General features: G+C 44.0%; 1 protein-coding gene across 6 annotated transcripts in view; it reads right to left on the bottom strand.

Annotated features, from left to right (window-relative positions):
• SASH1 (SAM and SH3 domain containing 1) overlaps window positions 1-13,170 on the bottom strand; it is a 339,003-nt gene that overhangs the window by 205,606 nt on the left and 120,227 nt on the right. For 3 of the 6 annotated variants that reach the window (XM_044291724.1, XM_044291730.1, XM_044291726.1), the window contains exon 1: window positions 8,778-9,257. The exons of the other annotated variants lie outside the window; for them this stretch is intronic. In XM_044291724.1, the coding sequence (XP_044147659.1) occupies window positions 8,778-8,879 (102 nt within the window). In that variant the 5' untranslated portion in view covers window positions 8,880-9,257. Of the gene's footprint in view, window positions 1-8,777; window positions 9,258-13,170 lie in introns of those variants that run through there. 6 annotated transcript variants of the gene reach the window in all.

The following is a 13,170-nucleotide window of genomic DNA, read 5'->3' as shown; positions in this document are numbered from 1 at the left end:
TGGAAGATGACAAAACCAAGCTCCAATCCTCCTCTTGGAAGATGCTACACTATAACTTAAAAGACTATAATTTCACAATTTGAGATAAGACATGCGTTCTCTGATGAAAACCACTCTACACCACCTTCCAAAATAAGAGAATAATCTCAAGCCAATAACGGCAAGAAAACATCCAACCAATATCCTGATTACTGCTTCACAAACAAAACATGCAATTAGGCACAAACAACTTGGACTTCCTAATGGAGAATGCCTTTATCACTGTAACTTTACATTCCGAGCCAGAATATTGTGGAAGACACAGGATCTGAGGGAGGTGGGTGTCTTCCTGACCCTCGGTGGATGTTTTGGATTAGAAGTCTCCACAAGTGAATGATAACAGATGGAGATGAAGGGAAGGTTTTTCACACAGTACGGTATATTCTGTGGGCTCACTTTAATTCGGAGAGGTTATGCAAGATGGATAGTTCACAACCCGTATGCCTGATGCATCTGGAAATAGTTAGCATAGATCTGAAATGTATTCAGTCTATCTTAAATTAGAATCAGTAACTTCAAGATAAGACTGCTTCATGGAAGAAATGAAGGAACTTTTGGGGGTTAAGGCATCACAGAATGTCCTCTCTATAACAGAAGGTATTTACGTACCGTACTCACGGCACAAATCCACACAATAAAGAATCAAACTCTCATTTTGGGCTAGTAACAACGGTTTCTGACTTAGCCTTCATCAAGTATGAAAATTGTGGGTCAATATCCTTTTTTTTTTTTTAACAATGCTGTATTCTAATGGCTTTAGGAAGGAGCTTTGTGGTTTAATTTAGCCCACACCGCCCTAACATTTTTACTCAACTTGGATTAGGACCTCCCAAGCCTTACCTTCATAGATTCATCTTTATATAGCAAATGTTATAGGGATTTCCAAAGTCCTGAAAATCCTCTTTAACGTGTGACAAATACATTAACAACATGTGCACCAAAAGAACATGCTGGTGTAATGACTTTTTCTTCTGATGTGAGGAAATGATTGCCTCTTAATAATTCTGGCCCATCGTACATCAGCAGAGGTTTGCTATTAATGGTGTAAGAAATGCCAGTCTAAATGGTGTTCTGTAACAATGGGGGGGGGGGGGGCAAACCCACCAATTGATGGACCTGTAAAGGGAAGCCACTCCTCATCCAGGCCTGCCATGCTCCGCTGAACTCCTTCGCTGAAAACATCAGGTTTGACGATGCCTTCAGCCAATCACTGGCCATGACGGTCACCAGCTACCCCTACGTCATGATAAATGGTCACATGGCACAAAGGGTTCCAGTAGCCAACACAGCCAATGATTGGCTGCAGATTGTGTTGAACCAGATGTTTTCAGTAAAGGGAGCCCAGTGACAATCTCAGGCCTGGAGGAGAAGGAGCCAGCACCAGGAAGCAGGTAAGTAATTTTCCCTTTACAGGTCTGGCCAAATGGGAGGTTTTGCCAAACCCTCGCCCCCATTCTTGCACAACCCCTTTAATCCTTTCCCACCCACTGAGATTATATATACCTATGCATGTAGATAGAAACTAAATAATAAAATGCAATCATAAATAACAAACAAACCAAATCAAAAAGCAAAGACCAGATTCACTTTGGTGCAGTTGCTACCTACACAACTAGCACACCAACTAAAAACCTGAAACAAGTAGGGCAAAGTACTGATCTGGGTCACAAACGTCCAGCAGGCAGCTGGTGACAACTCACCGTTAATCTCAGATTGCTATAAATAAGCAGCATGAATGGGTGTCTTCATGGACTCCCATAGTCTTTTCAAGCATGGTATAAACATGCACAAAGAAAGCTCCCAGAAAAGTAATTGAGGGATGCCAACAACGCACAAAGTCTGATCTCTGACAACAAGGTTTAGATTGTCTTCATACCAAGTTGTTTCTGATCTGCTGGATTAACCATATACTTAATAAATGGCCTCTGGGCAGAGCAATCCGACCTACAAGTGCATGAACAGGAAATGACAGCACAATGGATTGTTCAGACATGGCACTATGTTACATGTTTCGGGATAATGAGAGGATCTCTGTGCCAGCATCTATGGACTTGGATTCCTCTATAGCTGCCATGAAGCTTTACATTTAAAAGCAGATGCCTGACTCCAGTAAGGACAAACCACGACAATAACTGGACTGTTCACTGACGGGAATTTCAGAAGACGCATCTACATCTTGTTTTTATCTCCTCTGAATGAGCCGATCTGTCTTTGACTCCGGTGGTAGAATGGCCACTTTATGAATAGAACAGACTGCAGCTCTCTAGATGACCTCCAGTGGGCTGACCCTTTAAATGGCTTTCTGGACAGAATCTAGCACAAGCATACAGTCATGTGAAAAAATTAGGACACCCTTTGAAAGCATGTGGTTTTTTGTAACATTTTTAATAAAAGGTTATTTCATCTCCGTTTCAACAATACAGAGAGATTAAAGTAATCCAACTAAACAAAGAAAACTGAAGAAAAGTCTTTTCAAGATCTTCTGTAAATGTCATTCTACAAAATGCCTATTCTAACTGAGGAAAAAGATAGGACACCCTCACATGTATTCCCTCTTAAATTGGCTCAGATCTCACACAGGTATATCACACCAGGTGCACATAATTAGTAGATCGTTACTCTGCATGTTGAATGAGGCTTGCCCTATTTAAACCTCAGACATTTAGTTTGGTGTGCTCCTGACTGTTGAAGTGAGAGTGAGCACCATGGTGAGAGCAAAAGAGCTGTCAGAGGACTTCAGAAAAAAGATTGTAGCAGCCTATGAGTCTGGGAAGGGATTTAAAAAGATCTCAAAAGATTTTGAAATCAGCCATTCCACTGTCCGGAAGATAGTCTACAAGTGGAGGGCTTTCAAAACAACTGCCAACATGCCCAGGACTGGTCGCCCCAGCAAGTTCACCCCAAGAGCAGACCGCAAGATGCTAAAAGAGGTCTCCAAAAACCCTAAAGTGTCATCTCGAGAACTACAGCAGGCTCTGGCTACTGTTGATGTAGAAGTACATGCCTCTACAATCAGAAAGAGACTGTACAAGTTTAACTTGCATGGGAGGTGTGCAAGGAGGAAACCTTTGCTTTCCAAGAGAAACATCGAGGCCAGACTGACATTTGCCAGAGATAAAGTTGACAAAGACCAGGACTTCTGGAATAATGTTCTTTGGACAGATGAGTCCAAAATTGAATTATTTGGACACAACAGCAGAGGACATGTTTGGCGTAAACCAAACACAGCATTCCAAGAAAAGAACCTCATACCAACTGTGAAGCATGGAGGTGGAAGTGTCATGGTTTGGGGCTGCTTTGCTGCAGCAGGACCTGGTCAGCTCACCATCATAGAATCCACGATGAATTCTACTGTGTATCAGAAGGTGCTTGAAGAACATGTGAGACCATCAGTTAGAAAATTAAAGCTGAAGCGGAACTGGACCATGCAACATGACAATGACCCAAAACATACTAGTAAATCAACCAAAGATTGGCTGAAAAAGAAGAAATGGAGAGTCCTGGAATGGCCAAGTCAAAGTCCAGATTTGAATCCCATTGAGATGCTGTGGGGTGACTTGAAAAGGGCTGTACGTGCAAGAAACCCCTCAAACATCTCACAGCTGAAAAAGTTCTGCATTGAGGAGTGGGGTAAAATTTCCTCAGACCGATGTCGAAGACTGGTAGATGGCTACAAGAACCGTCTCACTGCAGTTATTTCAGCCAAAGGAGGTAACACTCGCTATTAGGGGCAAGGGTGTCCTATCTTTTTCCTCAGTTAGAATAGGCATTTTTGTAGAATGACATTTACAGAAGATCTTGAAAAGACTTTTCTTCAGTTTTCTTTGTTTAGTCGGATTACTTTAATCTCTCTGTATTGTTGAAACGGAGATGAAATAACCTTTTATTAAAAATGTTACAAAAAACCACATGCTTTCAAAGGGTGTCCTAATTTTTTCACATGACTGTATATCTAACATATATATGTTGTTAACCCCCTGATGACTTTTTCACAAATGAGATAAGTTGGCAAATATCTAGAATCTGGGGAATACAATTTCTTCCCTATCTGCTAATCCCCAAATTTCAAACGGCCGGCAGAAGAAATTTAAGTAGGGCCTCATGCAAAGGACTGTATCCACAAACTGCAGATCCGTAAAACACAGATGCCGTCCATGTTCCAGCCACATTCTTTTATGGACTCATTGACTTCAATTCTATGTAATTTGGGGAATAGGATCAGACATGTGTATCTATTTTTGGGAAATCTTTGCTTTGGTGTTTATCCATTGACTTCAATGGGTCCATGGATCACATTTTGCGGACCAGAATAGGACATGTTCTATAATTTGCAGAACCGGCATACGGATGCAGAGTGCACACATGTGGCACATGGACAGTTTCCGTATTTTGCGGATTCCCAGTTTACAGACTGCAAATCGGATACTGTTGTGTCCTTGAGGCCTTATACAATACTGTAGTCCTACATGACCCTTGACTCTGCCGGATGCTTGTTTTATGATGGAACAAGGGTTCCATCATATAGATGGGGTAAATTCTGTATAACTCAACTTGACCATACACTTAAACTTAAAGGGGTTGTCCGAGTTATGAAAAATATAAATATAGCACTGAAAATCTGATGGGCAGCAATATATAACTAAGCTAAGTAAGTTTTATGCAAAAAAAAAATATATATATTTCCTCATTTCCCTGGTTCTTTTCTGGCCCTTGTTTACTTGCAATAACAACCATCTCTGCCCTTCCCCCTGCTCTGCTAAGGGAGTGGCTACAAGAGCTGCCCTGAGTGACATGTCTGCCTGCTGGGAGACTCTGCAGCATGTTGTATGTGTAGGACTACAAGTCCCAGGTGTATAATGACACTGCTAAGGGAGTGGATACAAGAGCTGGTCTGAGTGCTGGAAGACTCAGCAGCATGTTGTATGTGTAGGACTACAAGTCCCAGCTGTATAATGACACTGCTAAGGGAGTGGCTACAAGTGCTGCCCTGAGTGACATGTCTGCCTGCTGGGAGACTCTGCAGCATGTTGTATGTGTAGGACTACAAGTCCCAGCTGTATAATGACACTGCTAAGGGAGTGGATACAAGAGCTGCCCCGAGTGACATGTCTGACTGCTGGGAGGCTCTGCAGCATGTTGTATGTGTAGGACTACAAGTCCCAGCTGTATAATGACACTGCTAAGGGAGTGGCTACAAGAGCTGCCCTGAGTGACATGTCTGCCTGCTGGGAGACTCTGCAGCATGTTGTATGTGTAGGACTATAAGTCCCAGCTGTATAATGACACTGCTAAGGGAGTGGATACAAGAGCTGGCCTGAGTGACATGTCTGCCTGCTGGGAGACTCTGCAGCATGTTGTATGTGTAGGACTACAAGTCCCAGCTGTATAATGACACTGCTAAGGGAGTGGATACAAGAGCTGCCCTGAGTGCTGGGAGAATTAACAGCAACGTGTAAGTGTAGAACTACAGGTCCCAGCTGTATAGGGACACTGCTAATACACACAGGATCTTCCCCCTACCTTCTTGTGCAATGCTCTCTCTAGTCTGTCAGCTCCTGTGCCCAGCATTGTCTTCTCACTGCCTGCAGCTACCCAGTCTGTGCAGCTGAATGGGTTAAGAATCCTAGGAGAGATCAGACAGTCGGCAGTGAAGGGGGGCGTGGTGTGAAGTCTGGTTTACAGGCTTGTAAACGAACTTTATCAGAGCAGGGAGAGAAGCTGACATTACAGGTCATGTGACCCTCAGTCAAATCTGATAAACCAGGCACTGCAGATAAAGTGAGTTAATTGGAAAGTTGTTATATTTGGCTAGTTAGGAACATAGAAAGAACAAAAAAAGAACTCGAACAACCCCTTTAAAGGTGTTGTCCCATCTAGACATTTATGGTATATCCCCATGATATGTCATAAATGCCTGAGAGGTGTGAGTACCCCGCCTCACTCAGCTACAATCAGAAGTCTCGTAGAAGTGAATGGAGAAAGACGCACATGCACGGCCAACTTTCTATTCCTGGTGGCACAAGGCAAGGTCCCGATCCTACTCGCCAATCCCTCTCAGCTCCCATTCCAGCACTTTCCAAATCCTTGCTGATCTCACTCTTATGGTCCATGTGGACACACAGGAAATGATCGCTTAGTCAACCTATGGCTGAGGTAGGTCACCGCTGTGGCAAGAGAATGGGTAAGCAGTAATTTCCTGTGTTCCAAGAGGGACCTGGAAGAAGAGATTAGGGGGGACCCAGGAAGTGTCGGAATGGCAGCAGCAGGGGATCAGTGAAGCAAGTATCACTTCTTTGGCCCTTTAAAGACACCCTTGACAGCCGTCAATTTAAGGTTTGGCCTACACCCGTTCCTCCAACCTCAGCCATAAACATGTATGCTTGAGAGAACAACAATCAATGGTAATGGCTAGCCATACATTACAGATAAATGGTCACCCACGTAATACACAGAAGCATTTAGTATCCTATCTACAGGACCTACATCTTTAATGTCCATAGGTGCTAACTGGGCGTATGGACAGAGGTTTTAGCGGTGAGAAAACCCCATTTAAGGACATTCTCTCCTACTACAATTTTGCAAATTACGAATCCTATTACTTGCCAACATATTCAGACAAGGACTTTTAGCACTACAACAGATACCATGATGCTTTCATGGCTGGTTATATGGGGCGCCTCCCCCAGAACGGTAATGCCAGGGTGTTACTGAAGAACCACATTGTGATGCTGACTTTTAGTTTAACAGGAACATTTTCAGTTTCAGCTGCACAAAGTTGTAAAAGCATTTGAGAAATACAGTTTACAAAATGTCAGAACCTTACATTTTAGTGAGAATGACCAAAAGGTCTGGATATTGTTTTTGTAGCCCTGGGGATGGTAGCAGAGCTGGATAAGACAACTTATCAGTGAATTGATGGCTTCCTCATGCCAGGCGCCATTCATTTGCATAAGGTTGGATAGTACTGAAAGACTGCAATAGTATTTTTGTCACAGACTATCTGACTCCTGGGCCTTCCCAGAAGGCGACACAAAAGAGATTTCAATACGTCTTGATTTGGTGGTGGTTTTGCACCTCAAGATGTTGTAACCCAATGTGCATTCTCTGCTCTGCGTTGAGTCCCTCACCCATGCTATAATCTTCTACACAAGGTGGACCATAAACAGGTGGATGTCTGACCAGCACCAGTGAGACACCAGCTCTTTAACAGATGCCAGTCTCCTTTTGGCACAACTCTCATAGAAAGTCTAGATCCCATATTTACTTCGGGACACAAGTACTTTTGCTTAGCTTACACAACGAACACTGACAAGAGCTCAAAAGAACGCGAATTGGCTTTTAGGTAATCACATCTGGATGATACGAAAAATAGCAAAACTCTACAATAATGTCAAATTTCACAAGGTTCACTCATACAGGTGCCACACATGTACTGCCAGAGAACATGACTGAGATGGGCATATGTGGGGCATCCAGTATCATAGTCAACGCTTTTCAGCTTGTGGCTTCATGGATCCTACTGATGAATACAGTATAAGCACATATCAGCACTACCCATATCACTGCAGGCATCTCAATATTTGTCCTATACGCTGGCACCACCGACTATTCTTCTACTGCAGTGGAGATACCTCCACACTAGAGAACATCCCATACACAGATGAGAGGACTGACCACACAATCAGGAGTACTGGTACTTATGTCAATACTTTATGACACCAGGGTGAGAGGAGCCAGAGGCAATTCCTTCAGCATCTGGTCACCGACCCTTGAGACATCCCAGTTTACAGTTCACACATGGATGAGGACTAAGCTGACCATCTTGTGTGCTGCTCTGTAGACACATATCACGTCTCGGGAGATGCTGATTCTCTAGAGAGTTTTCAGGGTAACGCTCCCCGAGAAAAGCGTGAAAATACAAAATCACATTCCCCCTGACAAATACAGCGCTGTACAATGACTGTTTACATGTGAATTAGTCCCAGCAACAGGTGCCAATTACAAGCTCTGGCAAAGCTGGCAACTGCATATCATCATGACATTAAGACAATAAGTCGCATGACAGGGCACAACCTGCGGCTCTCCAGCTGTTGCAAAACTACAACTCCCAGCATGCCTAGACTGCTTACAGCTATCGGCCTACAGCAGGGCATGGTGGGAATTGTAGTTTTACAACAGCTGGAGAGCCACAGGTTGGCAGCCCTGTTCTATGGTGTCGCAATGCGACCGCAGAAAAATCCATCTCTAATGGATTTTTTGCGATTGTCGTGTCGCAGTCGCAGCATGTCGCAGTGAGACACTATAGACTACCATTATAGCTGTTGTGCGACATATGTCGTCGTGTAGACCTAGCCTTAAAGACAAGTCACGTACTCCACAAGTCAGCCCGGGGGCGCTCTGTATAGCACGGCTGGATAAGAATGGGAAAAGCTCATGGAAAACAGCTGGATATTTACAGGGCAGTGGAATTTGGCTGTGACAGAAGTGACCCTGGAAAGTGCGGTGACTACCACCAGAGCACATGGGGCAGTGTTTATACAGCCCAATGTGAATGGTCTGGGGGCAGGTGATCACAGTGCAGTCAGGGAGTATAGATATAATAGAGCTAGCCTATATACCTACTGATAGCACAGGGTGAACTAGTCAATCAACACAATCCACACACGTCTATTGATTAGTATGTCCTGGGATGGAAACCTCCTGAGGGTCATTATCCCAGAGCCCCCTCCCCCACTCACCAGCATTCCCATCACCTCTGTCCAGAGACTGGAGAAGGCGTCAGGCACGATGCCCTCAGCTTGGGGCTCCTGGCTGCTGGCTTCTGCCTGTTCCCCCTCCATTGTGGTCCAGCCAGCGATGCTTCAGGAGGTGTTAGTGCCCCTTGATGCTCCCTAGTACCATTCCTCAGCTGGCAGTCAGTGTAGCCCCCAGTGTGCACCCCTGTGCCCGCTGTAACATAGTATCTCCTGGTGTGCTCCGCGAGCACAACCTCCACTAACTCCAAACTACTCTGTGGGCACTGGACTGGACCGGTCCACAGAGTTTCAGGAAGGGGGGGCAGCCGCCCAGGTGGCTGTGCAGACAGCGTCTTCGGTAAGCCTGGCAGTAAGTGTCCTCCACAGGGTGAGAGCTGCTGAGCCCGGGACAGTAAATGGGCTGTCCGCAGCGTCTCTGGAACTTGGAATGTGTGCACACCTCCCCCTCCCTGACTGAAGTGTGCTCTCCCGACTTCACATGACTGCTCGCTGTGGGGAACGCACTGAATGACAGCTCCAGTCTGAGGAAAGGAATGCCACCAGTACAATGCTGGGCACAGGGCACGACTTCAAGTTCTAGCCCAGACAGAGTAAGAACCTGTCCCATTGGCACAAAGTTATCTACACTGCAAAATGTAGATGGGAATCATTGATAAAATATTGAAATGTATAAAAAATGCTAATATCGCTCTGCTGTGAGCACTATGGAGAATATAGGAAAACATGTTTGCATATGGATTTTGTTAAAGCTTCACTCCATTTGTCTTCTGCAGACTGCGTGTATTCTCCTACATTGCAGGCTGCTCAGTCACATTCAGTGTGAAATCTGCCCCAAGAGCTCTCTGCTCTCTTGGTAGTAAAGATGACAAAGGTGGGATTCACATTTTCTGTTCTGTTATAGAGAACTAAATAATGGCAGTGCCAGACCCATCCCTTAGCGGACATGGACGGCACCCACTGAATCCCATTACTGTTGTCAAAATCCGCCACCTACTCCACAGCACAAACCGCCACGGATGTTCACTTCGAATGCCGCAGACCCGCTGGTGGTTTAGCGCCAATGAATATAGATAGTAGAAAGGACGGCAACACTCATCAATGAGTAATGTCATTGAATGGAGCTAACCAGAATTGTGATTCACCTTTGCTAGTAAATCTCGTAGGCCACATCCCTTGTAGGAATAGGCGCTGATCATTTCTCTAAATCTAGATGTACCAAGCTGCACCACATTTTGATGCAGTTTGAGCCCAAATTTAGATGTACTCACATCAGTAAACGCGGGCTGTTGTCTCCCCCCTGTCCTCTGCTTCCCACTGACACACTGTTGCTAATATCTAGTGTTGAGCGAACTTGTGTTTTGGGTTCGGGTTATTGAAGAATCGCGTTATGGATTCTAAATTCCGTTATGGTCCGTGGTAGCGGAATCCATAAGGTGATTCTTCGATAACCCGAACTTTAGACGCTGAACTTAAAACACAAGTTCGCTCAACACTATTAATATACTTTTGATAGAGAACAGATGAAAGGTGATATGAGTGAAGGATCAGACTGCGCTTAGTTTGTAGTCGGTTACTATGGAGACACATAGGTCTCCATAGGAGCTGTGGACCGAAAGTGAGTACATTTTTAGATAAGACTAACTCCAAAGTAGCTTTTTTCATTTTAGACCGACTGGAACAAGCAAGTTGGTTGGTAAAAAACTGTTAGAATTCAGAATTTAGCTCTAGACATTTATGCACGAAAAGATCCTTATATAGCTCAAAACTAGTGTTGAGCGAAGTTTTACAATATTTGATTCGGCTGCTTCGCCAAATTTCATCACAAAGCGTATTTCTTTGTATTTAGCAGACGCAATGACAGAGAATGGCGATTGCGCCGCCCACGTCATTGAACCCCTCAGATGCCAGGTTCATTACTGATTGCGGCATCTGCAAATAATAGTGAGGGGTTAATCCATAAAAAAATAATAATACTCATCTTATCCATTTGAGCGCAAAAAGGCCGCTACGATCATCCTGTTTGAACACATCGAGTGGAATCTTGCGCGGTGCGTTATGACGTCATCACGCTGGCTAGCGTAGTGACATCATACGTCACTGCGCATGAGATTTTGCGTGGGCTCTTCAATCATGATGGCCAGTTTCTACTCTGCATAGAAAGGGTATATGCTTTGTTTTGCTGCATTCCCCACAATGTCACAGGGTATGACACAAAATATTAATATGAATGCTTTACAGCCTAAAGCCGTGCACCTGCTTGTCATCCATAGCGTAGAAAACAGGTTTGATCAGCTTAGTCGTCTGGAAGGCCATTGGGTGGAGACACACCTTTATAAAGTATGTCTAGGCCTGAAAGTATATTTCAGGAAAGCAAGCACTGGAAACATGGTCGTCAGCTTTTTGCTTTCATGCAGTCGACTGATGTGCCATGATATTCCAACCAAAATAGCTAGGAAACATCCTGTGCTGGAGCTGCCATCGTCTTCTCAATAGTCGCCTTCATTCCTGTGAGCCGGCTTGACTCACAAAGTAAATATTATGTGCTTTGGTGTGGCCCACAAGCTAAGGTTCTCCGGATCACAGGAGGTATGGACCATGAGCTGAGCTATGTGGAAATACTTCAGACTTTATTTCTTTCCTCTGTCCACAAACATTTCATGATAGAAAACCACAGCAATATGTAGTCACTTAATCGATGAAGATACTTTTATTGATTATTCCAGCAAGGGATCCTCCAGCCGCTCTACCACCATCTTCTATGTCACTAATAAGGCCGCCTTCAAGGTTCGCGAAGGACCAAAATGTTGGCTGATTATATTTTGTGGATTATACCTCTTGACCTTTGATGGAATTACAAATAAAAGTATCTTCATTGGTTAAGTCACTACAGCGTGCAGTGGAGTTCTGCCCTACCACTGAGCACCTACATACTTCCAGAATGTAGACTACTTTTTTGCAGTACGGAACCTCCGATGCGGATCACGGACCCCATTCAAGACCACATGTGGCGGCCCTACAGTCAGTGCCCATGCATTGCAGATCGCAATTTGCAGTCCGCCACACGGGCCCGGCCGGCAAACACATTCATGTGCATGTAGCCTAAGGTGCATCATAACTGTCTAGGTTGCAAGAAAGAGCATCACTATTGTGAGCTGGCACCAAGGGGGTATGCTTACTGCTTTGGAGCTCTAGGGGAGCATCCTTACAGTTGGGGTGGCACCATTACTGTGTGGTGGGGCACAATGGATATTGGGCAGGATTAGAGGCATGGCTTATTGTAAAAAAGATAAATTGGCAGAATGTGCTGCGCACCACTGGTGTTGCCCATTCTTATATTTTTTACACCCGGTCCATCATTCAGTGGCAGACCCAAGTATGAGGAACTTCACACTCCAATCTCTCACTGTAATGATATATGGCGATATTGGCAGTAAATCTGAATTCTGGCATCTTTTGAACTATTTATTATTTTTGTAAATATTAGCTATTCTGAATTATCACAAATTCGCTTTCCTATTGCCCTTGAAGCATTAATCTGGCCAAAAACTTGAATTGGCTTAATGGACAATTTTGATGGTTTCCCAGGTTTGAGTATTGTGGGTGTCACTATGATCTATTAGAAACCAATTGTTTGCTTCTTTTATCATACAGTGTATCTTGACAATCTATATATGACTGCACAATAAATGAATAATGCATATGCAATATTGCCTGGGCATGCATGTTTATGATGATCGGGTGAAAAGCTGCTGCCCAAATGAGTGTTTGCCGAGATTTATTGTTCATGTATGGCCACCTTTACTAGATTTCTTCTTTAAACGGCAGAAAATTCAAAGCAGCAGTCCAAGTGCATGGACAGGGAGCTGTACAGTATATTACCTTTTACATGAGGGGCAATACATTACATTTATTGGCACTATGTGACGGCTAACACATTTCCACACATACATAGCAGTTAGAAAGGCAGGTAACGTCTTGGCGGAGTGTCAAGTATCTGGACTGTCTACACTCAGATTGCATCATGAAACGCTGAGAAAACATACATTGATTAATGCTGCACTACTTGAGTTGCCGGTGAGCTGGATATTCCAACTGCTTAGCAGATGTCAGAAAGCCCCCGCTAGGAGAAGATGACGCCCAAATGTGGCTACCTCTGGAACACATCCGTTATTTTCCTGACTGCCAACAAGGAAAGACTACTGCACCACAGCAAATATGTCTGCATAAGCATATCATGGCATACATAGCATATCACATAGTAGCATAGGTTCATCATTTATACAACAATAATCGTTAGATTAATTGTAATCTTCAATGTCGGTTACTATTAGATAAATATATAGACTTTTATTTTAAATGCTGATATAGTATCTGC

This window comes from Bufo gargarizans, chromosome 4 (assembly GCF_014858855.1).
Source record: "Bufo gargarizans isolate SCDJY-AF-19 chromosome 4, ASM1485885v1, whole genome shotgun sequence".
Lineage (NCBI taxonomy): Eukaryota > Metazoa > Chordata > Amphibia > Anura > Bufonidae > Bufo > Bufo gargarizans.
Note: the sequence above shows the minus strand (reverse complement) of the source record. Positions and strands in the feature narration are given on the sequence as shown.